Source organism: Sesamum indicum, linkage group LG8 (assembly GCF_026168435.1).
Source record: "Sesamum indicum cultivar Baizhima isolate 11 linkage group LG8, ASM2616843v1, whole genome shotgun sequence".
NCBI classification, from domain to species: Eukaryota; Viridiplantae; Streptophyta; class Magnoliopsida; order Lamiales; family Pedaliaceae; genus Sesamum; species Sesamum indicum.
Window position 1 is genome coordinate 18,415,634 of NC_142664.1, and position 22,038 is coordinate 18,437,671.

Consider the following 22,038-nt stretch of genomic DNA (forward strand, 5'->3'; position numbering starts at 1 on the left):
GGGAAAAAGAGAACAACGGGTAGTATATGCAAGTCAGAGTAATCACTTAAAGGCAACCCTGATAACTTCTGTACAACGAGAGCAAAAAGTAAATAAAAATAAATGAATAAGTTGGCACGACAAAATGCTGCCTACTTGAGGGGGGAACTTTTTCCCCTTGCACTTCTGTGATGCTTATATATCTACCAAGAACATGGATATTTTACAAGATCTTGCTCTTCGATCACGAAACAATATACAGTAATCTGTTCATACTCTATTTTTTATGGCACATGTTGCCTGTTTACTTGGGGCTTGTTAAGTGAGACGGAAGGTTTTCTTGCATTTATACAGGAATCACATCACCATTTTGACTTTCATCGCACGTCAAAATAAGGCCTTGAATGTATGTGGGGAGAAGGCAACAGCGCCAGTGACAGGCTGTTGAGACGGGCTCTGTGGGCGGAACAATCATGAGTACAATATCATGGCGTTGAACCACACCCATGACACTCACGGTGCTTCCTTCTTTAATATAACTGCAAAAGAGCATTGAAATACTCAACCTCAGAAAGGATTAAGAAACTAAGAACAATTTCATGTTTATGATTGTGAATTGAAATCCAGATACTTGCATATCGATAGCAGATTCAAGTTGTGGCTTTCAGTTTTTGCTGTATGTGAAAGGACAATTTCTTATAGCATTTTACTCGTCTTATTCTATCTCCTGGATACACAAGGCATTCGAGTATTTATATTATACTATAAACATCAGCTTGTATTCCAAAATGGTGGAATGTTGTACGATTCTTTACATGCCAAACAATATCTTACCCTTCTTTAAGGCGCATTAAACGGTCGTCACTTGACAAACCTCGTTCAGAAAGCCAGCTCAAAAGATTTGGAGATAATCCTTTGTTACCCTTAGTGACATCAATGACTACTGTTGGTCTGACAAATGCTGCAACTTTAGCACCATAGCCTGTTTTTACAAGAGCCCTTGAACCAGACTGACAGTCTGATATATAAAAGTCGGCCACATACTTCTGTTAACATAAGAAGAAAAGGCAGTTAAATTACATTAAGGGACTGGTTATCCGTTTCAATATTTCAAAACATAAAACACAGCCACGATCCCCCAGCAAATTATTGCCATAGAAATCCAAGTAAAAACCAATATATTCTAGCATATGATAACATAATGAGTTGCACCCACATCCGCATAATGATAACCACTGAACAATTGCAATATTGGATGCTAGGAGCCTAGGAGTAACATTAATTCTCCTAGTACTTGGCCCTGGTACCCTGGATTATAGTGGTATAATCACAACAGGTTTTACATGTTGGACATTTACGTCGGATAAATAAATGTCCGTGTCTTCAACATGAGGTTGCAAGGTCCACCTTTCCAGATGCAATTGATGATTTACGGTCGCATGAAGTTGCATACTCTCCAATATAATTCAAACAAGATTCACAACTAGAAAACAGACCTCTGAATGACTGCATGCCCAAGAGAAAAAATGGTGTTTAGAATTTGCTGGCTTTCCAGCACAACCTCTGTATTCATATAGCTCGGATGAAACATATACGCATCTTGGTACCTTCTGAAATGAAGTTTCAAGAGGTATGCTGCCACAAGTAACGACCTACACAAGACAATAAAACACTAACGTAAGTACAAGCAACATCAGAACTACAAGTAGTTTAAAGAAACTACCATAATTGACTGCATTCACTATTGCATGACTGAGGTGGAGCAACCATTGCAAGCATTTTATTCACAGGCAACAAGAAGCTATTGAAATGAAGAGTTTTCTGGGCTGCACGTACGAATCCTGCATTTTCATTCTCAAAATGTGCTAGAAAGATACCAAATAGTCAATATTGTCCAATGAACATGAATAAAGGAAAAGAGAAGTTCCGCACCACTACCACAAGAACAGCATACACATGAGCTCAATCAATAATAATACCAAAATAGCCAAATGCTTTTTCCACATTGACATTGTTCAACCCGATAAACACACGAATGGGGCCATGAGAAATTACCCCAGTGACCTTGAGGTACTGTCCATCAACAGCATCCTTAAACTTAGCATCAGGGCATTTCCTCAAGAACCCCAAAATCCCGTGCTCTCTGTACGCGTAATTCCATACTAAAATCACCACGGTAGGGACTAAAACCGCAACCACCACCACCAGAATGACCGCCTTCTTCACGGCGGCCATGAAAAAAGCCCCAACGACCAAGCCCGTTACCGCCACAACCAAAAACACCCACATAGCCACCCGTGAAACCCTAAAACCTAATTTTATCTCTTCCCCTATGCTCGTAACAGCAGAGCCATAAACAGCCTTTTTGAATGAGCTAGGCGCCGATGTCTCATCTAGCTGGCCGGACCGTCGGCTCGAACATGCGCCCAGCGCACCAGAAGTAATGAGGCCAGTGGGTTGAATAGGCGTCATCGGCCCAGAGAAAGAGGAGGAGGAGGAGGAGGACTTCTTATTCATGGGTCCTGAGTTCGTGGATTTCGGACCCAGTGGGCCGGAATTGGAGCCGGATCTAGCAGATCCGGTTTGCAGGCGGGATTGGAGTTTGGGTAGGTCACTAGAAGCATCGATCCCATACATTTTTCCAATGTCGCCGGAATTCTTGACATCACCGCCAGTGTAGATAACGGAGCGCGAGGCCATTGTAGGCTGGCGTTCTTTGAGGAGATGATCGGGTCGACCCGAAACCATGAGGCCGCTGCTTAACTGGTGTGACCCGGTTCGTGTTCCCATTGTGGGTTCTTCGTTCTCGGTGAGTCTGAATTTTGTTGGGAGATTGGAGTTGGAGGTTTTTCAGCGGAGAGTGAGAGTGAGATCCTACTGTTCCTTTCATTCCTCCAAATCGCATCATTTTCTATTTCTTTTTTCTTTTTAATAAATAAACCTAATTTAAAACATTAAAATTTTATTATTATAAAATTAATAAATATATACAACGTGGGTAGTTATTTGGGATGTAAATTGAGAAACGTGTTATAATAAAACAATATAAAAATATAATCTAAAAGCCCCTCATTCTTTATTAATAGTGTAGATACGTTAGATATATTCTGTGGAGCCCCATATTCCTATAATATGATACTACATATTTAAATGTATCATATATAAAAATATTAATATAATATAAACTTTATGAATAATTACATTGTCCTTTTCTTTTCCCCTGAATTTTTGTGTATTATCTGTAAATTTTTTGTATATTTAGGACCTTTAACCTTTGATTTTGTTTTATTATTATATCTCTCAATTCGTCAAAATCCACCCAATAGTAAAAGAGAATTAAATAAAAATCGATATTATCATTTCTAACATATTGCAGATCAATAAATATTTTCTGGCTAAATTATATTTATACATCTTTACTCCTATGGCCTACAACATTATTTTGGTTAGAAAAATTTGTTTAACCTGTAATAAATAAGTAATAAGACAATTGGATGTAAATATGAATTTTGATTCAACTTTTTTTTATTAATTTTAACAAATTTTGTAAAATTTTTTATTAATCTTTATACATCAAACTTTTTTTTTAAATAAAAAATTATTTTAGTGCTTCACTTTCCATTTTTTTGTTGCAATTTGGTCCCATACATTACCTTAGAAAATAATTATTATTTTTAATTGAAAAAAATTATCATTAGACATTTATTCACATGTTTGTGTACAATTAATTAAACTTTTTAGAAATTACTTATGATTTTAGAAATATATATTTTAATTGGATAAATAAAAAATATTAAAAAGTAAAAGAAAGTTATGAGAAATTATTTAAAAAAAGAGAAATAAAGGTTTGACGACAACAAAATGGTGATATTCAATTATATAAAAGTACAGATAATAATTTGATTAATGATTTGGCATCATGATTGTCATTAATTTATTGAACTTGTAAAAAATTTCGAATAAAAAAATGCCTAAATGAAATTAAGGAGTTTTATATACTCCATTCTTCGATATTTATTTCTTAATTTATACTCTTATTTTAGAAATTTTTTATTTAAATATTTTGCTCTATTTTTTTTATTCAAACTATTTTCTCCAACTTATTATTTAAAAATTTAATAAGTTCACAATAATTATATTAATAAATCATTAGATAAGTTATTATTTGATGGCCAACAATAAATTATTTTCATTAAAATAGAAGGTCCAAATTGTAATTAAAAAACATAAAAAGTCAATGCATGATTTTACATAAAAAAGAATTTTATAAGGGTAAACCTAACTACAATAATATGCCTTAAAAATCGAATTTAGATAAATTAAAACAGAAGGTAGAAAGGGTGAGAGAGGGCAACACAGACACAGACACAGACACAGCCCACACCCTCCTCTGCTGCACTGCTTTCCATTCAATCACAAAACTCCCGTGACATCTTCAACTCTAGTAATTAATCAAGCCCAAGAAATAAATTAAATAGGGCCTGGGCCTGACACTGGAGAGGCCTAACTTGGATTGCATGGCGGAGTTGGGTCAAACCCACTCCAATATGTTGACAAAGACAATACACAACCAACTTGCTCCCATTGTCAGTGCCCTCCTCACGCCGTTACACTTTTAAGTTTTAACATAGATTATGATGGAAAATTTTGAATGCATTGCGCTCAATCAATCATTATTATATAATTATAATTTATGTATTAATCGCATGACAAATATTCTCAACTTTATTACACATCTAACTTAAATCTAGTTAAATTCAATCCAAACTTTAACAATAACAAATTGTAATCGATCATTAATTGGATATATCTGTCAACCCTGCAAAAAGACCAAAATATCCAAAAAACACTAAAATTCGAGTGTTTTTTTAGCTAAGTTAGGTTTCCCAACTGACCAAAGATATCGAGATCACTCCACGTGGATTCATACCCCTACAAAAATATGGCTCTATAAATACCCAATAATTATTGTAGGTAATGGTACATCTTTTGTTATCTCAAGAATTGAATTAGGCAGTTAAAGGTTCTCGTTAAGAACCACCCAACGAACTTAATGATTAATTTCTTTTCTTAAATTCCCAACACTCGGTCGGACTACACTCGGGATCACTTGGGGTCCTGGATAAATCAGGATTCCACATTATTATAACTATTTGAATTGATAAAGCAAAAGTCGTTAGTGCAGTCTCGTATACTTTCCTTTATCATGTCTTAATTCATTAAAGTAATGGATCAAACTGTTTAAGGAAAGACTCAGATGCCATTGGACTATTACGCAAAGTGTTTTGTTCCCAACTTTGGACGAATAATTCATTACCATCAATCCTGTGAGGAAGATCAATCATGCAACATGAGATAAAGCGTTGTGTGAAAGAGAAAAATGCAAGACACCCACAATCCTATTAAAGTCATCCTACAACTTTATTCGTGAAACCAGTGAGCCACGTATGGTTCTTGCAATTTGCTCAGACACTGTAGAAGAATTCAGCATTTTCGAATTTAATTAAGGGTGTAATTACTAGCACTTCTCCCCATATGTAAATGTCTGAAATCCAATGTGGTCTGGAGCATAAAGTGCTCTAACTTTTGAAGCTGTGGCCTCTAAAATCAACTCAGGAAAACTGGAGAGATGATTCCCTTTTGGAAATTACAGCTCGCTCGCTCTTTCTCTCTCTCTCTCTCCCTCTCCCTCTCTCTCTCTCTACACACACAGTGTGAGAGAGAGAGAGAAACTATACTTTAGAAACAAGAATTCACGGGACACCCCTGAAAACTCTGCTTTGAGTTCATCTTCTTCTGCCAAACAAACTACTTTACGTCTATTCTGGTTATATGCCAGCCCAACACACAAAATCCCTCTTCCTTTCTGCAGAATCTGCATTTTTACTTTTGTTTTTCAACCCCTTCATTCCATGAAATCTTTGATTTCACGATCGCCGTGAAAATTCTTAGCTGCTTCTGATGTTCTCATGAAATCTTTGTTTTTCTGTCCAAAGTCTGTTGTGGGGTTGTCATAGGGTTTCTCTTCTGAACATCCAGAAGTTCTTGAACACGGAGCTGCCATCGACTGATAAATGAAACCCCATAATAATTTCCCTGTGTTTTTTGCTCGAACTCATGTTTTTGAATCAGTTCATGCACTTCCTGAAATCAATGCACACCTTCAGAAGGAGAATGCCTCGTGATAGTGTGTTTTGACAGTTCCCAATCCAGAAAGCTGAAGAAAGACTCAAACTTCTTAAATGGCTACATCATGTTTCAACCCGTTCCGCCTGCGGAAGACAAAGAGCAAATCTTTGTCAATTCCTTCATCTTCAAGAAGCCAGTTAAACATCGACACAGACAACATGGAGAGGAAGAGATTCGACAGTTTAGAATCATGGTCCATGATTTTGGAATCCGAGAATGTTGAAACTTGGGAAGCATCTAACGAGGAACGAGAGGAGTGGACAGCCGATCTTTCCCAGTTGTTCATAGGCAACAAGTTTGCTTCTGGAGCACATAGTAGAATCTACAGAGGAATCTACAAGCAGAGAGCAGTTGCAGTGAAAATGGTCAGGATTCCAACTCATAAGGAAGAAACCAGATCTTTGCTTGAGCAGCAATTTAAGAGAGAGGTTGCCCTGCTTTCGCGTCTATATCATCCCAATATAGTTCAGGTTAGGTTTCCTTGTAGTCTTCGAGTACTAGTAACAACTTTTGTGTTAATACAAGATATCATCTGATTAGTTGGTAAAGTTTCTTACAGAGTTGCCTATTCCTTATCTGCAGTTTATTGCTGCTTGTAAGAAGCCTCCAGTATACTGTATTATTACAGAGTACATGTCACAAGGGACTCTAAGGATGTATCTCAACAAGAAAGAGCCGTATTCCCTTTCGACTGAGACAATTTTAAGGTTAGCTCTCGATATATCACGTGGAATGGAGTATCTTCATTCACAAGGGGTGATTCACAGAGACCTGAAATCAAACAATCTGCTTTTAAATGATGAGATGCGAGTTAAGGTTGCAGATTTTGGCACATCTTGTTTGGAGACGCAGTGCCGGGAAACAAAAGGAAACAAGGGGACTTACCGTTGGATGGCACCAGAGATGATCAAGGAGAAACCTTGCACTCGGAAAGTTGATGTGTATAGTTTTGGGATTGTGCTATGGGAACTTACCACAGCTTTGCTTCCTTTTCAAGGAATGACTCCGGTGCAAGCTGCTTTTGCTGTGGCCGAAAAGGTTAGATTTGTAAATTCCATTTGATGTTCTATAGATTTTTGCATTTTTTGCTTTCTAGATGAAGAGGGGTATGTTGTGACCTAGATGTTCTTCTAGTTAGACAACATAGGTATCTGGTTTATGAGTATTGTACGCTTTAAGCTGAGTTCTGCTACATTTAGTTATTAAAAGTGGTAATGCAGAGGAATTTCTAGTGTCAGTAAGATTTAGACTGAATGCGAGTAATATTCCTTTAAGACTGACATAAAGAGAAATTGAACACAGGATGCACCAATTTCGACCAATTCTCCAGTTATCTGCTGATAAATAGTTCAGTTCTACAAACAAATCTATGAAATACTTAAACAAAGCTTACATAATTGTCTCATCTTCCTCAACCTTTTTGCAGAACGAGCGACCGCCATTACCAGCAAGCTGTCAACCTGCACTTGCTCACCTCATAAAGCGCTGCTGGGCAACAAACCCTTCCAAGCGTCCAGATTTCAGTGAAATCGTATGTGCACTAGAAAAATATGATGAGTGCGTAAAGGAGGGACTCCCTCTAACTCTCCACTCACCGCTTGTCAGTCGAAACGCCATTATTGAACGCTTAAAAGGTTGTGTATCCATGAGTTCATCCATACCTGTACATGCCTGACTCCACCTAGACATATGGTACTATTACTGTATTCTGCTCTTGTTCAACTTAAGCAAAGTTGATAGATTTATCATTTCAAATATGTATATAACAAGTGTTTTAGCAGTTTCCGACCAAGCCAGCTCACTGGCATCTCTTGACAATTAGAGCTTGTGGCATGAGCAATTCATCGGAACATTACTAATTACTGATGCTGTAAGCAAGAGAACCAAGTAGTTAACAGTGTATGTTGCCAATGCTTGTTATTTTTAGTGCACAAATTCTTGTTAATGTGGCTTTCATCAGAGTTTACATGTTTCCCTATTTTAGCTTCCCTTCCCCAGAATAAATTTACTGTGGCAAGCAAACAGTATTATGAGAAAAGCCAGCGAGATTAGGGCAATAAAGAGGCTGGACCTATCAGTTGTATTACTATATTCTTCAATCATACGGATCAAGATTCATTAGGATGGGTTCATAAGATGATATCCGCTACCTCTAGTTCCAGTGTAAATCTCTAATATTAGCTCTGATCATATGATAAAAATGCAAGGAAACTGAGAAAGACATATGAAAATGTAATGAAATTCTTGAATGTGGGAGAAGGATATACGAAGAAGAACATAGAACAATTAAAAACAGAGAAGATTCATGAATAATCTCTGAGTAAAAACAGTTTTCATGTGAATTTGTGATGCCATCTGCTACAAACTATGAACACACTCCACTTCAGTAGAACATGCATGTTATTACATATTCAAATTCCCTGAAAACTTAGCCTGTTTCCAGATTTTTACATGTTTCCCAAATTCAACAGAACTTAGTAACTTACATCTCCACGGATCAATGCTGTCGAAACACGAGACAAGCATCCAAAATCCTAAATTTCACCAAAAGGTTTAAGACATTGTGCAAGCATACTTACAATTCACAATGTGTAACCTCAAGCTGCATCGCCATATTCCTCAATCGATTGTTTCATCTCATCCAACTGTGCAATGACGTGTTCCAGTTTCTTGCACGAAATCTCATTCGATATTCGAGGAGCATAGTCGCACTTCTCAAACGGACGATAATCACAGGCGCTTTTAATTTCCTCCCGCAGCGTCATCTGAGTATCCTATTTAAACGAATCAAATGAGAACCTCCCTCAGATTCCTAACCCCAAAATCATAAAAAATGAAAAAGCCCAAAATTTCTCCATTTACATACTCTAATCGAAGAATCGGAAAAATTGCCTAAGGGAAAAAGTCAAACACGATCAACTTGGAAAAGAAGGAAAAAAGTGAAAAATTGAACCTTCACTAATTGCATGAACTCAGTGCAATGGCTGTTAACAAGATCCTTTCTGGGCCCACTAGGGTTTGCCATTTCATCCATCACCGAACCAGCTAGCTCCAACACCCTTACAATTTTCTGGCAATACAAGACCGTAAACTTCATACGTAATCGGAACTACTGACTTCAATTCACGAAATGTACTAGGTAAAAAGTTTGTCATAATAGTTACTCAGAGGTATGAAGAAATTACCTTTTCGACGTTTTGCAGTCGTTGCAATGAAGTGGTCTGGCTCTGCCGATCCATGCACGCTTATGTCACCGGCGACGGCAGTTTGCTCCTATAAACGTCGTCGCTTTCAGAAATGTGGGTTTTTCCGCTTTAACCCCGTAGAATATTTTCAGATGGCTAACTAAATAAGCCCTAGAAATTATTGAAGGAATGGTCCGAAATTTTAATACTTACCAGGAAATTTTTGTTAAATGTATAAAATAAGATATTAAATTAATATTTGTCAATACAAAGTGAAATTTTTTTTAATCATTTTATGAACTTAAATTAACTCATCATAAAGTGCAAAATAATTATAATTTAAGAAGTCGACACAATTAATAATTAAAAAAATAGGAGAATATAGTTATTAATTCCTCTTTGATTATAAAATAGATAAACCTTCAAATTTGTTCTAAATGTATGAATCACATATTGCAGCAGGCAGGTGAGATTGTTGTGGCTTTATGCTAATTGGTCTCAAGGTGTATTATGGGGGCTGCAAAGCGAGCACTGGGTTGATGCAGCATGCAGACAGCTTCATTCATCATATCTGGCAAGAAAGCAATAGCAGGGGTTTTGAAGGTATCCAGAGGTGGTGGCTATGCACGCAAATGGAATAAATTCCTTTGTGATGAGAAGCAGAACATTGCTATGGTTGCAGTAGTTAGGATATGGAGAATTCAGAATAGTTTGGCTGGATGATTGATGTATCATGTACTTGTACTATTTTATCATTAATATGCAATTTATTGTTACCTAAAAAGAAAAGAAAACAAGAGCTAAAAGCATCAAATTATGTCATCAAAAAGACTTTTCTCATCTACTCCACAGAGGAGCAATCAAGTGCATAATGTTTGAGTACATAAGAAAAGAAGGAAATCTAGCGGCCTAACTGCTGGACTGGAATCATTTACAGTCGAGCTCGTGGTAGTTTTCATTACACAATAAACAACTTAATATTACTATGAAAATTTTAATCTATCATTAGAGTAAAAAATATTGATGTCATCCCCGAGGAGATGACATCATACAAATGGCAATCACTTCCAACAGGGGATGCTGCAAAATGAAACCTAAAATTACAGCCACAAGTTGCTTCGAATTACTCGTCTTGAGCACCCGTGTTCTTGGGTGGCCAAACGGTCCTCATAGTCTTTAGCTTGAATCAAGCAACGCACACGATCCCACGAGCATGCTGCTCATTTACTGTGCTTGACCGTCTTTAAATTTGTTCGCCTTTGATTTCGATTCCTTTTCACCATCATGAGCCTTCAACCCCAAACTCAAATCCAAGGTGCTTTCATTGAGATCCTGCCGTTTTACAGGATTCTTCTCTGTAGCCTGACACAAGAATCCAACTGACAAGTTCACTCAACTTCTACAGCTATTTCAACAAGTAATATCTCACCAATACACCATTGCCCGTATTGTGCCAATTGAACAACAAGTGCAGAAGAGAAAAGAACATGCATGCTAATCACCTGGTTTTCGTCCATGGGTACATCATTGATGTCGGGCTTTCCGTCGTATCCATCACGTTTCGAGGATGCCTCCACTGTGTTTCCCTCAGTTTCAATTGGCTCGTTTTCATCCTCCAACTGCTCTGAGGACTCATTTTTTTGTTCTTCGAGCACAATGATCTATCAAATCATTCCAGAAAACAGAAGATAAAATGTAAAGAAATCTTGGAATCCAGGATTTAGCATTGGTGCAAAACAAAGCAAGTTTTTACTACCAGAAAACAGAGGAAGTATTCAAGAAGGGGGAAAATTGAGATTCTTAGTTCAACACCATTGACAGCTTCAACTACAAAAGCTAAGAGTTGGGGATGAGAAAGTGATCAAAATAATAACAGAATACCAAACAAATTACCATCTGAAATCAGCAAATAACGAAGAAAATTGAAAATTTTGAAAAAGAAAAAGGGAAATTTTCCGAGTTAAGACACATAGTCAAACTGCCAAAAATTCAGTCAATGAATTTAAATCGATCCCTAAAATTCCGAATCTATACAAAATCAAAAACCCTAAACAACCAAACATTCAAAAGCCCTAAGCCACAGAGAAACCCACTGAGGAATTCATGAATATTTCCCAGTCAAGTAGATATCTCCACTTCGATTTAACTCGTCCACACAACAAATCCACATCCACCGCATACAGGTGAATCCATTTGCAACGGGTACCACGACACGAATTAACGAAATTGTAATCAAGTCATGTTACGGAATAATACCGGAATATACTTGAATTTCTTCTTTGGAAGCTCCTCTGCCGCGACACCGTCGTCTTTATTGGAGATCTTGGCGTCATCACTACCACCGTTACTATCGTTGTGGCTACTATCTTTTGGTTGGGTGGGAGCCATGGGCGTCCACTTGTAGAGCAAGAGATGAGAGGAGCCATTACTTGCGTTAACGGTTCCATTAGCTGCGGTGTGATGGTGGTGGTTGGAATTAGGCGGCGGCACGTGAACCCACTTCTTCTTCCACCTTCGAACCGGACCGGTGAAAACGGTGGTGGGGCCGTAACGGGTCGATGACCTCCCGAGCCTGGCCCCTACTCCCTCCATATTTGATAAAAAGTGGCGGCGGTGGTAGTGATTCTCGGTGGCGCTTTTCCTGACTGGTTTTAGAGGGAAATATCAAATAACGACGCTCTCGCTGCGTATGTATTAAATCTGATTGGTTGTAAGTGGGAAGTGTTTTGCGACTATACGGCCGCCGTATGTATGTAATCGTCTCCCTTTATTCACTGTCTTCCGTATTTTCTTTTTTTAATAATGTGATAAGCTGTCTCTCTTTCTATACAATAAATAATATTTTATATTTTAAATTAATATTATAAATAAAAACAAAAATTTCATGCTAACATAATACTTTTGTGAATAAAATGATTATTGTTGTAAACTTATATAAAAAATTTAAGTTTATTGATTTATTACACTTAAATTAAAATAAGAATAATTATTATCTCTAAGTTTCTTTTTATTTTCTTTTCGCAAATAAAATACCTATTTATAAACCCACTTTGTCTAAATTAGTATGAAACCCCCCCAACTCCATACACATTACATACAATTTCTGCTAATTTTGAGCTGCAATGGAAACCCAAGCTGTTGCTCTTCGCCCTTCTCTTCATTCATCAGTTCCTTGTATTCAGATCCCCGAAAACCATTTGGTTTCTGTGCTGCCCAAGATTCGAACTCCAACGCGGCTTTCTCTGAGAATTCATTATTCTTCTTCACACACTTTACTCTCCAAGAGGAACATACAGTGTCGAAATAGCGTTGAGATAATGGATCGCCAAGGGGTTTCCGATGTTGAAGAAGAGAAGCCAAAACCGAAACTTAGACGGAAAAATCTGGCGGTTTTTGTATCAGGTGGAGGCTCCAATTTTAGGTCGATTTATGAGGCAACTCTTAATGGGTCTGTTCATGGCGATGTTGTTGTTTTGGTAGCCAGTAAACATGGTACTATTTCATTTAAATTTCTGTATTTATCTGTTTTTTCTTCTAGTGGATTGAATTAATTACCAGTGATGTGTGTTTCTAGTGTGTAATTAAAATTCTTGATTCTATTAATGGTTTTGTGAAGACTAAGTTAGTGTTTCCTGACAACTAGAATGTATATATCATGAATTGATTGGTATCTTTCTGATTTACTGACTCCAGTTGTGCAATCCAATGGTTGCATATGATGCAGATTGTGGGGGCGCAGAGTATGCGCGGGATAAGGGGATTCCTGTTGTTGTTTTTCCTAGGAGGAAAGATGGGCAAGATGTTTTATCGGCCGAAGATCTTGTAATTACACTTAGGTCAGACTTCATCTCATTGGAAGCTATGAACACTGATGTAATGTGTGTTGAGCGTTTTAGATGTTTATACGTCCTAATTCTGTTCAACTTTCCATTGGATATTCCATCTGGGGTTCTAAGGAGCTTTGTGAATTGTGACCGATGCTCCTACTTATAGATCATCTAGCCTCACGCTAATTCATAGTTCATTTTTTCCTGTTTCATGCTCAAAGTGAAAGGAAAGAAAGTGATTATAAGGTAAATGTCGATCCTGCTAAGTTTTGTTTATTCTATAGATTCTGGATATCAAATTTTGTTTGGAGGAAATGTTACTTGAAACACATGATGAGAATTCTAATATGTTGCTCAAACCTTCATTAGAATCTGAAAGATCCTTGTACTATCCAAAATTTCAGCAGTATAACATGTTCTGTTGTATTTCCTTCTATCTATTGCTGATTTACTATGATAATGAAACATCAACGTTATACTATCTTACATGCAGATCCTACAAGGTTGACTTCATTCTTTTAGCTGGTTATCTCAAACTTATTCCAGTTCAGTTGGTTCAGGCTTACCCAAAATCCATATTGAACATTCATCCGTCACTTCTTCCGGCATTTGGTGGGAAAGGTTATTATGGTATGAAGGTGCATAAAGCAGTCATTGCTTCTGGGGCAAGGTATAAAATTATATGAAGACTCCTCAAATCTTCCATTGGCTGCCCAACTTCTTAATTGCAGGGGACTAGAATTCTATGGTGATAAAATTCTGTGAAAATTATAAGTTTAGCTATCTCTAATTTCTAAATAAGGACGTCTTTAATCTTCAGTTTTCCTATATATAAACGTGTATCTTATAATAAATTCCTTTGTTGTTAATGTAGGTATTCTGGCCCTACAATACATTATGTTGATGAGCAGTATGATACGGGTCGTATCCTTGCTCAACGGGTCGTTCCTGTGCTGGCTAACGACACGGCTGAGGAGCTAGCTGCAAGGGTTCTTCACGAGGTCTTTCATTCTTACTGGGTGAATTATTTATTTCGCAAAGATTCAATTTCGGCTCTTACATATCTAACTGTTTGTATCCAGTATTAACCTGTTTTGAAGAATACTAAACGTGAACAAACTTTGTCACTTGATAATTAAAGAAACATGTTTTGGCTGATTCTGTATTGTTTTTATCTTGACATGCTCACTTGGTTTTGATCAGGAGCATAAATTGTACATAGAAGTAGTGGCAGCGTTATGTGAAGAGCGGATCACCTGGCGAGAAGACGGTGTTCCTCTCATCCGAAGCAAAGAAGACCCCAATGATCTTTTTTAGCACACCACAACTGCATAGCACAATATAGCATCACCTTGAGTGTTGAGTCAAAAATTTTGGCAGGGGGGCTCAGACTCTTCAGTTCATCATTCCCGCAAAATTGATGCGCTTTTTACATCAGATGAGTGTGAAATATTGGCGGCTTTTGTATGCCATTTACGTCAAGTCGAGGCCTTAACTAGTTTTACTGCTTTTTGCTCCATTATGATGCTAAAAGATATCAGGGATTTTGGGAGCTAAACATGTATTGTCTCCTTGAGTGACTAATGTATTTATGCAGAGGTGTTTGTGATATTATCTCCATTTTCATCCCGCTTGAGCTGATATATGTAGCAAAAAAGTTAAATTGCGTTGCGACCTGTTTGTTTATGTTTCATTTTCAGATTTCAACAGAAACTTAAGTGTTTTCAATTTTGTATATATTTTTGTTTAAAGTGAAAATATATTTGGATTAGTTAATGAGATTATGTTTCATAATGCACTGCAGTGTTGGATCAATATATTTTCAAGAAGAATATGAATGAATAAATATATTTTTACTTTAATTGCTGTTTTAAAATTTAAAAATAAATAACATAAAAAGAAAAAAGGCAGGACCTGTCAGATTTATGATGCTTCCTATTCCAATTCATTCTAAACGGGGATGGAAGAAAGCCGAATTGCATGAAGAAGGGAGAATAGGCGATAGGCCCAACAAACGGTCATCCTAAGCCCACGAGACTGTTCTGGCCCATTCAAAAGCCTGCCACCAAAATCTAGGGTTTTCCGGTATTCAACAACAATAAATACCCTCTTTCTCTCAGACTTGCCCTGCCAATGCCATTATCACTCTGTCATCTCCTCAATTTCATATTACCTTTTGATTTCGTCTGTGTTTTGTGTTTTGTATTTTGTGTTTTGTTGTGTGCATTTCTATTGCAAATTGATGGAGAAAGGCTACATGTACTCCAAGGAAGGGTGAAAAAGCAGTACCCTTGATCTTGACTTGCCAAAAACGGCTGTAGCCATATTCAGCGGAGAAGTTTACTGGCCGGTTGTTTTCTTGGGATTTCTCAATCCCAATCGTCGACATATCTGCTTACCGAACTTCTCACATTCCTTTCTACTTTCTGAAAACTATAGTTTTACTAGTTTTTTGCTTACATTGTTTTTGATTTGTGTGAGAGGAGTGAAATGGCAGGAGATTCAGCCATTCTGAGAGGCCCTTCTCTGAGATAAATCGTCCAATGCACTTGCAGTTTGCGGAGTACTAACTGCTTTGATTTTCCGGCACTATGCCTTCACTTCCAAATTGCAATAGATTTTGGGGAAACAGGTTTTAAATTTCAAATAATAAATTTGTTAAATTATTAAATGGCACAGGGATATTAAAAATTTTAATTTCTGATTTTGAAGTATTCCTTGCGCTCATGTTTTTGGAAATTTAAGAATTAATCTAATACTAGTGATCAATGGGTGTGCATTATTATGTACATTTTTATTTTTAAAATTGTGTTTTAATTAAAAAATAATCAACTTTTAAGAAATTAAGGTTAGTGTAAGTTGAGAAGAGGGGTAGTATGGTGACCTAAAGGAGAAAATTAAAAACAAAATCAAATAATGTTAAAAAATAAAAAAATTTTGAAAGAAAAGAAAAAGTAGAAGAAAGGGTGCTCTTATTTAATATTAAAGTACACGTTAAATCAATTGAATTTCTATTTTGTTTTTAAAAAAATAAATCTTTGTCAAGGAAATGGAGAATTTTTGTTTAATTATATGCATTCTAAATTAATTTTTGTTTTTCTATAAAAATTTATGTAAAATTTAAAATATATATTTTTCACTAAAAAAGACTTAGTTATACATATTTGAATCTTTAATTGAGTTATCCAAGCATTTTTTATATCACATGTTCCAATGTTAATGTAATATACTAATTTATAGGGTGGATAACAATTTACACCTATGATATTAAAAATGGCCACATTACCTTCATCTGAAAAAGATATAGAGAGGTAAATTGCTTCGTTTTAAAAATCATAGGGGGATAAATTGTTGTATTTTAAAAAATACATGAAGATAAATCACTATTTATTTTTTCATAAAAGGGTAATTTACTCATTTACAATATCATAAAGGGTTGACTGCATTTTTTTTCCTAATTTATATATGTGATTTCGTATATCCCTTAACAACATCAAACCATGATATTTAGTATAATGAATGATTAGAATTAAAAATTTATAATTATACAATTTGTGCACACTCAAATGTAAAATATACAATTCAATCTATTTATACAAACAATCTGCACTTAAATAATAATTGTATAATTTTATTTTATTTACAAGTAAAACAAATGTTATGCTTGCGAGGACTGCATATGAGTTTACAAATTAATTTAACAATATTGATTAATATATAATAATATTTTTACTGGTTTATGCATCGCGTGTACATAATTTAAACACATTAATTTTAATGTATATTAAAATTTTTATTGTAAATTGTGTTTGCTAAAATAAAAGAATATGTAATTTATATTATTTTGATTAAATGATACATTTCTATTTTATTTACGATTAGAAAAAAAAATTATATCTTTTATTTACACTTAAAATTCATGTGCGTGGAAACCGTGTGCACTGGTTGCAAGTAATTTATAATAATTTGGGTAAGATACAATTGGTGTAGGTCATGTAAACTTAGTAATTAACATAATAAAATTAGTAAACTTGTCAAAAAGTTTAGTTAAAAACTTTTTTATTTTTCTAAAAAGAAATTATATAGATCTCAATATATTATTCTAGATCTTGTATTTTCATTAAAAAAATGATTAGATATTATGTAACATTTCATGAATATTAAAAAATCTTATAAAAAATAAATATAAACTCACCCAAAATTCCTTAAACTCTCTTAATTAAATTTAAAGATAAATCATGAAAAAGTAATTAAAAAATTAATTTTAATTTCTCTCTGAAAAAAAATACTTGACTAAACTCGATATACATACCAAGACAAGCCACATTTAATCATAAAATTAGTCATCATATTTCCAAAATATTTCATCATTTGGTAAAGCAATAGGAACATAAATTACAAAAATTGTTCTCATCTGGGAACAACATAACAATCACTCCAAGGCTTCCTCAAATTCCTGTCTTCACAGCTACCTATCTACAACACAATGACAATATTAACATTCATACATTTCCAGCCCCCACCCTTCTTGTTTAAATCAGTAGCTTGAAAAACCCGAATCCGCTTCCATCTTATCAAAATAATTACGCATTAAATGTATACCCCAATCTGCTTCAGTCTTATCAAAATAATTACATAATAAATATATCACGTAATTAGTTCAATCTTGCCTGAACTATAATTCCCCTCTAAGAACTTGTGCACAATGGTGGCACAAATGTCATAACAGCATTTCCTTGGCCAAGTTTCCGATTCTAACACCATTCTTGGCAGCAAAATCCTCTCTGCAATAGAACCTAATTCCCTCTACCGCTGCGAAACCCACCGTTTTCTTCCCGGCGCCGCCGCCGACCTTCGGACCTTTCCAGCTTGGGATTTCATTAGTGGTTCGTTTGTAGTAGCCGAACCACTTGGACTGCATATAGGCGGGGCGGCGCCACGGCGGCACGTGGATGCCCACGCTTTTCATGGAACTTTTAATGGCTCTGCACATTATTCTCACCACCTGCTTCAGGTCATCCGGTTTCCCCACAAATATTTGCGGGAAATCTTCCAGCAATGAGGCGTAGCCACCGGTTGGACGAGCGATTGTGAACTCTCCGGCGAGGTGGATTTCAATTATATACCGTGTTCCGCCGGTGTTGACGTCGATGTACTCGTAGTTTCCCGGCGGGCAGCGGCCGCTTTTCTCCCACTTTGATTTGCAAAGACCTGTAGGTTTTACAACGCAATGAAATTAGATAATGCCAAAAGTCAATGAAATGATGAACACGTTAATTAACTAAATTATGAGATGAAACTCACCGGCGTCAAACCCAGCGGTACGCAACCGAGCCATTAACCGCCGATTAAAATCCGGCGACGAGCTCTTGCCTCCGCCAATTTCTCCATACGCCTTCTCCACCTCTGCATGGACGCTTCTCTTAAAGGCGTCGTTCTCAAATTCAAATAAATCCTTCAAGGAATCCCGCGATTCAAAATCCCGGGAGTTGCTCTCCACCTCATCATCATCATCACCCCCATTCCCATCCTTACCAAAATCAACTTGATGATCCTCCCTCTTCCTCTGCTCCCTAATTTCCCTCTCAAAAAACGAATTCACGAGATCAGACAAATCCGCCGAGTGCTCGCTCCCGCTGCTCTCGCAGGACCTAACCCTCCCCGCCTCGCCGAAAGCCGCCGCAACCCGTTCAAATTTCACCGGAATTCTCATCATTTCTGCTCAATTATTCACCCCTCCTCCTCAAATATTTATTTCTTCCCTCTAAACTCGATCAGTTTTAGTAGAGAGCGTATGAAGACGAACCTTACAGGTTCCTGCTTATAAAGAGAGAAAAAGGCAGGCAGTTGCGATGACCATGGATGCCGCCACAGCGCCGCTATAATGGTGAAACGATGTTGACATCAATTTGAATGCTTCTGCGTAGATGTGGAAGAAATGGAGAGTGAAGTGTGTGAATGAAGACATCTTGACGACGTAGAATAGACGTATATATATACATATACGAATATAAGGTAGATAAAATGCACCTACACGTAAACGTTCGTCTGATGTATTATTTTTGTTTAACAGTTAAGTTTAGGTAGACAATGAACCTGGCGTGGAAAAGCGACCAAGTTCAGTAAGTAATCTGACCGGCTTTGTGATGATAATTCACGCATGAGAAGAATGCAACAACTGTTGTTATCCGGGTTTGAGCAGGTAATTAAGGATAGATGGATGTAATTAATGGAACAGATTATCCAGGTTTATGTAAAACCCGAATTGAAGATTTTGCTAATTGGCTGAAATTCAGTTAATCTCAATTATTTGGATTACTAATAAGCTTATTATTTATTATAACTAATTTGCAGCACAATTTCTACAATTCATTTTTTTGAAACTTATATATTATTAATTATTCAATCAGTTTTTATGCTACTGGATACTATTTTTTTTTAATTATTAATTAAATTATTTCTCACATATATAAAAGGAATAGTTAATTTAATTGATTAATCATGCAATAAGATATTTATTTATGTTTAGGGAGATTTTAGTAAGTACATAATTGAGTCAAAAAATGGGGTCATTTTTCTTTTTCCCTTTTTTTGGGAAAAAAATTATAATTTTAGTAGGGTAGCAGTTTTGGTTTTGTACGAATTAATTTTTGCAATTTAGTCTTATAACTTGAAATTTGGGCAATTTTAGTCAATTGACCAAAAAACTCAAATGTTAAGTTGTAATTTTAATTTTGTAAATCAATTCTTATATGGCAAAAAGTGCCTACCCTCTAAATTATAGGATTAAAACAGCAATTTAAGTAAATATTTTGCAAGTCACATGCATTTTTTCAACTAAATTAACTGAAAAAAGTAGTAAAATTCTAAAAAAGAATTTCATGTAGAAACAAAAACACCACCACCAGAATTAAAATTGTGTGTGTGTGTGTGTTTTTTTTCTTTCCTTCCCCCAGCTATTTTCTACGGGATGGGCGAGTGATAAGTAAGTGAGTCAGCAAATTGAGTGAAATAATTTAATTTTAATTTTAAAATTATTTAAAAAGAAAATAAAAGTATAACACGATTCTTGTTTTGTTCATATAGATAGTCGCGTCCCACAGTCTTGGAAGATCTAACTCACGATTTTTACTTCTTTTATGGGCAGGGATGTACGTGGAGACTGGAGAGCGTGAGGTGAGTGATGGGGGAGTTGGTGGAAGTCCCGAATCCCGTCCATGTACATTGAACCTATTCATTCATGATAAAAATTACTGCTGCCACTCACCAGATAATTAAACCATAATAAAGATGTGTTGGGCAAATCACAAAATCCGAATTAAATTTGTATGTATCCTCATTTAGGAACAGACTGAGTTGATTTGATTCATAAAACTAGCTACTATATATGAATTTGGACAACATATATATATATAAAACTTGAAACTTGTATATTAATAATGAACTTGGCGGAGTTCCAGGGCACATACAATTATTCATTGTATGTATGTAAGGAACAACATGTCACGACAACTAGTATATAGAAATGAAAAGGGGGATTGCTCTCGTCTCTGTTCGCATTCGAATAGATAAGTTTAAAAAAAAAATTGATTTCAAATGATTGATAGCATAACAGGCGAAATGTCTGCTATGCTTGTACTAATGTAAGCTAGATTTCTCTTTTGTTTGGTCCAGTTATGTTGATCTTTTATGAGTGTTCACTGAACAAACAGAAATCTTCACTGCTGGCTGTTGGTCTGCATTGTACTCTGCAGGGACTTAAACCCTATCTCATCATATCCAGCTCCCTCAGTCTTTATTTTCTTGCACCTACAAACTACACATATACACAAGACAACCTTCACAAGTAAATGAAATCCTTACAACATAGAGCACTTCACACAATACAACACACCCAACTGCAAATCATTTCCTTAACAAACCTCATACCTACTCATCTAAGCCGACACAGAACAGCTGCATTTGCACTGCGACAAGCACTTCCTGCAATCAGCCAGCCGCGGGTACCCACCGTTGCAATCACATTTCTTGATACAATTGGAACGGGACGACCCGCCCCACAGACACCGCGCCATGCACTGCATGATGGGAACGCAGCCCGGGCAGCCGGTCTTCATCTGGTTCACGATGCAGTTCCGGCATTGGCTGCCGTCTGAGGGGCAGCCAAGACAATTAGGCAAAGACGTTGCCGACATGAGTATGATGAGCAGCACAAGGCATAGAATCGTGGTTCTTGGAGACTCATCTTTCTGACCCATTTCTCCGGATGGACAGAAATTGTTGAGTAAGGACTGGAGGGTGGAGCTGTCTGTATATATAAGAGTGGTGCGTGTAGGGAAGTAGGACACGGAAACTTTCTTTATGCATCACCTAATTCCAACAACACACTATTGTTTTAGTATATGGTTTCTTGGTGTTTGACATGGGAATTCAATGTCTCTTGGATTGCTCAACATTTATGTCTGCTCAACCAACATAAATGTCATGTCCTCGATTTTGCCTACCATAAAAGCTATGCCATACCCTGTGCATACGGTGAATTTATGGTCCTTACGACGTGCGATCCATGACATTTATGTATAATCATCTTCAACCAATACATTCCCTTTGCCAATTCCGCACGTCTCAGTTTACTTCACAACCGATGACAAAATGATCCTGCAATGTACAACTTTATTTTGTTTATAATTAAAAAGATATCAGCAAATTTGGGCCTTTTTGAGTGGCCTGGATGCCACATTCCATTGGACCACTGAGCCTAAAGCAATCATAGTCCAGCCCATTCGGAGTCATATTAACATGTCAACACGCCCAATCTGGGTCGAATGAGTTCGAGCCCATGTAATACGTTCAGGAGG

General features: G+C 36.5%; 7 protein-coding genes and 1 non-coding gene across 12 annotated transcripts; 3 read left to right on the forward strand and 5 right to left on the reverse strand.

Moving 5' to 3' along the window:
- Window positions 1-20: 20 nt before the first annotated feature.
- On the reverse strand, window positions 21-2,893 carry LOC105168015 (protein SHOU4-like). 2 transcript variants are annotated; one of them, XM_011087918.3, is made up of 4 exons: window positions 2,035-2,893; window positions 1,587-1,631; window positions 814-1,025; window positions 21-518 (listed from the first exon to the last, which is right to left on the reverse strand). In XM_011087918.3, exons 1-4 carry the CDS (start codon window positions 2,767-2,769, stop codon window positions 326-328), a joined length of 1,185 nt encoding a protein of 394 aa, XP_011086220.1. In that variant the 5' UTR covers window positions 2,770-2,893; the 3' UTR covers window positions 21-325. The 2 variants fall into 2 exon arrangements, with proteins under 2 accessions (XP_011086220.1, XP_011086219.1); XM_011087917.3 differs by having other exon boundaries at window positions 1,476-1,631; window positions 2,035-2,892.
- Window positions 2,894-6,221: 3,328 nt separating this feature from the next.
- Window positions 6,222-8,124, forward strand: LOC105168017 (serine/threonine/tyrosine-protein kinase HT1). The gene is made up of 3 exons (XM_011087923.3): window positions 6,222-6,638; window positions 6,751-7,206; window positions 7,595-8,124. Exons 1-3 carry the CDS (start codon window positions 6,222-6,224, stop codon window positions 7,841-7,843), a joined length of 1,122 nt encoding a protein of 373 aa, XP_011086225.1. The 3' UTR covers window positions 7,844-8,124.
- On the reverse strand, window positions 7,712-9,566 carry LOC105168016 (mediator of RNA polymerase II transcription subunit 11). 3 transcript variants are annotated; one of them, XM_020695586.2, is made up of 4 exons: window positions 9,354-9,538; window positions 9,122-9,238; window positions 8,748-8,942; window positions 7,712-7,849 (listed from the first exon to the last, which is right to left on the reverse strand). In XM_020695586.2, the coding sequence occupies exons 1-3, from the start codon at window positions 9,405-9,407 to the stop codon at window positions 8,766-8,768; spliced, it is 348 nt and encodes a 115-aa protein (XP_020551245.1). In that variant the 5' UTR covers window positions 9,408-9,538; the 3' UTR covers window positions 7,712-7,849; window positions 8,748-8,765. The 3 variants fall into 3 exon arrangements, with proteins under 3 accessions (XP_020551245.1, XP_011086224.1, XP_011086223.1); XM_011087922.3 differs by lacking the exon at window positions 7,712-7,849 and having other exon boundaries at window positions 8,455-8,933; window positions 9,354-9,566; XM_011087921.3 differs by lacking the exon at window positions 7,712-7,849 and having other exon boundaries at window positions 8,455-8,942.
- A 601-nt stretch (window positions 9,567-10,167) lies between these two features.
- Window positions 10,168-12,115, reverse strand: LOC105168018 (uncharacterized). Its single transcript, XM_011087924.3, has 3 exons — window positions 11,610-12,115; window positions 10,856-11,014; window positions 10,168-10,715 (listed from the first exon to the last, which is right to left on the reverse strand). Exons 1-3 carry the CDS (start codon window positions 11,943-11,945, stop codon window positions 10,578-10,580), a joined length of 633 nt encoding a protein of 210 aa, XP_011086226.1. The 5' UTR covers window positions 11,946-12,115; the 3' UTR covers window positions 10,168-10,577.
- Window positions 12,116-12,394: 279 nt separating this feature from the next.
- LOC105168019 (phosphoribosylglycinamide formyltransferase, chloroplastic) lies at window positions 12,395-14,846 on the forward strand. Of its 2 annotated transcripts, none has more exons than XM_011087925.3 (5): window positions 12,395-12,845; window positions 13,078-13,189; window positions 13,674-13,850; window positions 14,055-14,199; window positions 14,384-14,846. In XM_011087925.3, exons 1-5 carry the CDS (start codon window positions 12,476-12,478, stop codon window positions 14,495-14,497), a joined length of 918 nt encoding a protein of 305 aa, XP_011086227.1. In that variant the 5' UTR covers window positions 12,395-12,475; the 3' UTR covers window positions 14,498-14,846. The 2 variants fall into 2 exon arrangements, with proteins under 2 accessions (XP_011086227.1, XP_011086228.1); XM_011087926.3 differs by having other exon boundaries at window positions 12,396-12,845; window positions 14,055-14,181.
- A 646-nt stretch (window positions 14,847-15,492) lies between these two features.
- LOC148787273 (small nucleolar RNA snoR109) lies at window positions 15,493-15,595 on the forward strand. The gene has a single exon (XR_016067109.1). It is a non-coding gene; the product is annotated as a small nucleolar RNA snoR109 (small nucleolar RNA).
- A 1,917-nt stretch (window positions 15,596-17,512) lies between these two features.
- On the reverse strand, window positions 17,513-19,143 carry LOC105168020 (uncharacterized). Its single transcript, XM_011087927.3, has 2 exons — window positions 18,485-19,143; window positions 17,513-18,391 (listed from the first exon to the last, which is right to left on the reverse strand). The coding sequence occupies exons 1-2, from the start codon at window positions 18,894-18,896 to the stop codon at window positions 17,901-17,903; spliced, it is 903 nt and encodes a 300-aa protein (XP_011086229.1). The 5' UTR covers window positions 18,897-19,143; the 3' UTR covers window positions 17,513-17,900.
- Window positions 19,144-20,587: 1,444 nt separating this feature from the next.
- Window positions 20,588-21,545, reverse strand: LOC148787274 (uncharacterized). The gene is made up of 2 exons (XM_088883257.1): window positions 21,110-21,545; window positions 20,588-20,996 (listed from the first exon to the last, which is right to left on the reverse strand). The coding sequence occupies exon 1, from the start codon at window positions 21,436-21,438 to the stop codon at window positions 21,118-21,120; it is 321 nt and encodes a 106-aa protein (XP_088739383.1). The 5' UTR covers window positions 21,439-21,545; the 3' UTR covers window positions 20,588-20,996; window positions 21,110-21,117.
- Window positions 21,546-22,038: the final 493 nt, after the last annotated feature.

What these genes read in the sequence shown, in the direction of transcription:
- LOC105168015 (XM_011087917.3), bottom strand. Translation starts at nt 2,769, where the DNA reads ATGGGAACACGAACCGGGTCACACCAGTTAAGCAGCGGCCTCATGGTT. An exon ending in GGGCATGCAGTCATTCAGAG is followed by an intron (nt 1,026 to 1,475) that starts GTCTGTTTTCTA and finishes TTATGTTAACAG; the next exon opens with AAGTATGTGGCCGACTTTTA. An exon ending in TTAATGCGCCTTAAAGAAGG is followed by an intron (nt 519 to 813) that starts GTAAGATATTGT and finishes GCTCTTTTGCAG; the next exon opens with TTATATTAAAGAAGGAAGCA.
- LOC105168017 (XM_011087923.3), top strand. Translation starts at nt 6,222, where the DNA reads ATGGCTACATCATGTTTCAACCCGTTCCGCCTGCGGAAGACAAAGAGC. An exon ending in ATCATCCCAATATAGTTCAG is followed by an intron (nt 6,639 to 6,750) that starts GTTAGGTTTCCT and finishes CCTTATCTGCAG; the next exon opens with TTTATTGCTGCTTGTAAGAA. An exon ending in CTTTTGCTGTGGCCGAAAAG is followed by an intron (nt 7,207 to 7,594) that starts GTTAGATTTGTA and finishes ACCTTTTTGCAG; the next exon opens with AACGAGCGACCGCCATTACC.
- LOC105168016 (XM_020695586.2), bottom strand. Translation starts at nt 9,407, where the DNA reads ATGGATCGGCAGAGCCAGACCACTTCATTGCAACGACTGCAAAACGTC. An exon ending in GACTGCAAAACGTCGAAAAG is followed by an intron (nt 9,239 to 9,353) that starts GTAATTTCTTCA and finishes TTGTATTGCCAG; the next exon opens with AAAATTGTAAGGGTGTTGGA. An exon ending in AGTTCATGCAATTAGTGAAG is followed by an intron (nt 8,943 to 9,121) that starts GTTCAATTTTTC and finishes TCGTTTAAATAG; the next exon opens with GATACTCAGATGACGCTGCG.
- LOC105168018 (XM_011087924.3), bottom strand. Translation starts at nt 11,945, where the DNA reads ATGGAGGGAGTAGGGGCCAGGCTCGGGAGGTCATCGACCCGTTACGGC. An exon ending in AGAAATTCAAGTATATTCCG is followed by an intron (nt 11,015 to 11,609) that starts GTATTATTCCGT and finishes ATGATTTGATAG; the next exon opens with ATCATTGTGCTCGAAGAACA. An exon ending in TACCCATGGACGAAAACCAG is followed by an intron (nt 10,716 to 10,855) that starts GTGATTAGCATG and finishes TTCTTGTGTCAG; the next exon opens with GCTACAGAGAAGAATCCTGT.
- LOC105168019 (XM_011087925.3), top strand. Translation starts at nt 12,476, where the DNA reads ATGGAAACCCAAGCTGTTGCTCTTCGCCCTTCTCTTCATTCATCAGTT. An exon ending in TTTGGTAGCCAGTAAACATG is followed by an intron (nt 12,846 to 13,077) that starts GTACTATTTCAT and finishes CATATGATGCAG; the next exon opens with ATTGTGGGGGCGCAGAGTAT. An exon ending in AGGTCTTTCATTCTTACTGG is followed by an intron (nt 14,200 to 14,383) that starts GTGAATTATTTA and finishes GGTTTTGATCAG; the next exon opens with GAGCATAAATTGTACATAGA.
- LOC105168020 (XM_011087927.3), bottom strand. Translation starts at nt 18,896, where the DNA reads ATGATGAGAATTCCGGTGAAATTTGAACGGGTTGCGGCGGCTTTCGGC. An exon ending in TACCGCTGGGTTTGACGCCG is followed by an intron (nt 18,392 to 18,484) that starts GTGAGTTTCATC and finishes TAAAACCTACAG; the next exon opens with GTCTTTGCAAATCAAAGTGG.
- LOC148787274 (XM_088883257.1), bottom strand. Translation starts at nt 21,438, where the DNA reads ATGGGTCAGAAAGATGAGTCTCCAAGAACCACGATTCTATGCCTTGTG.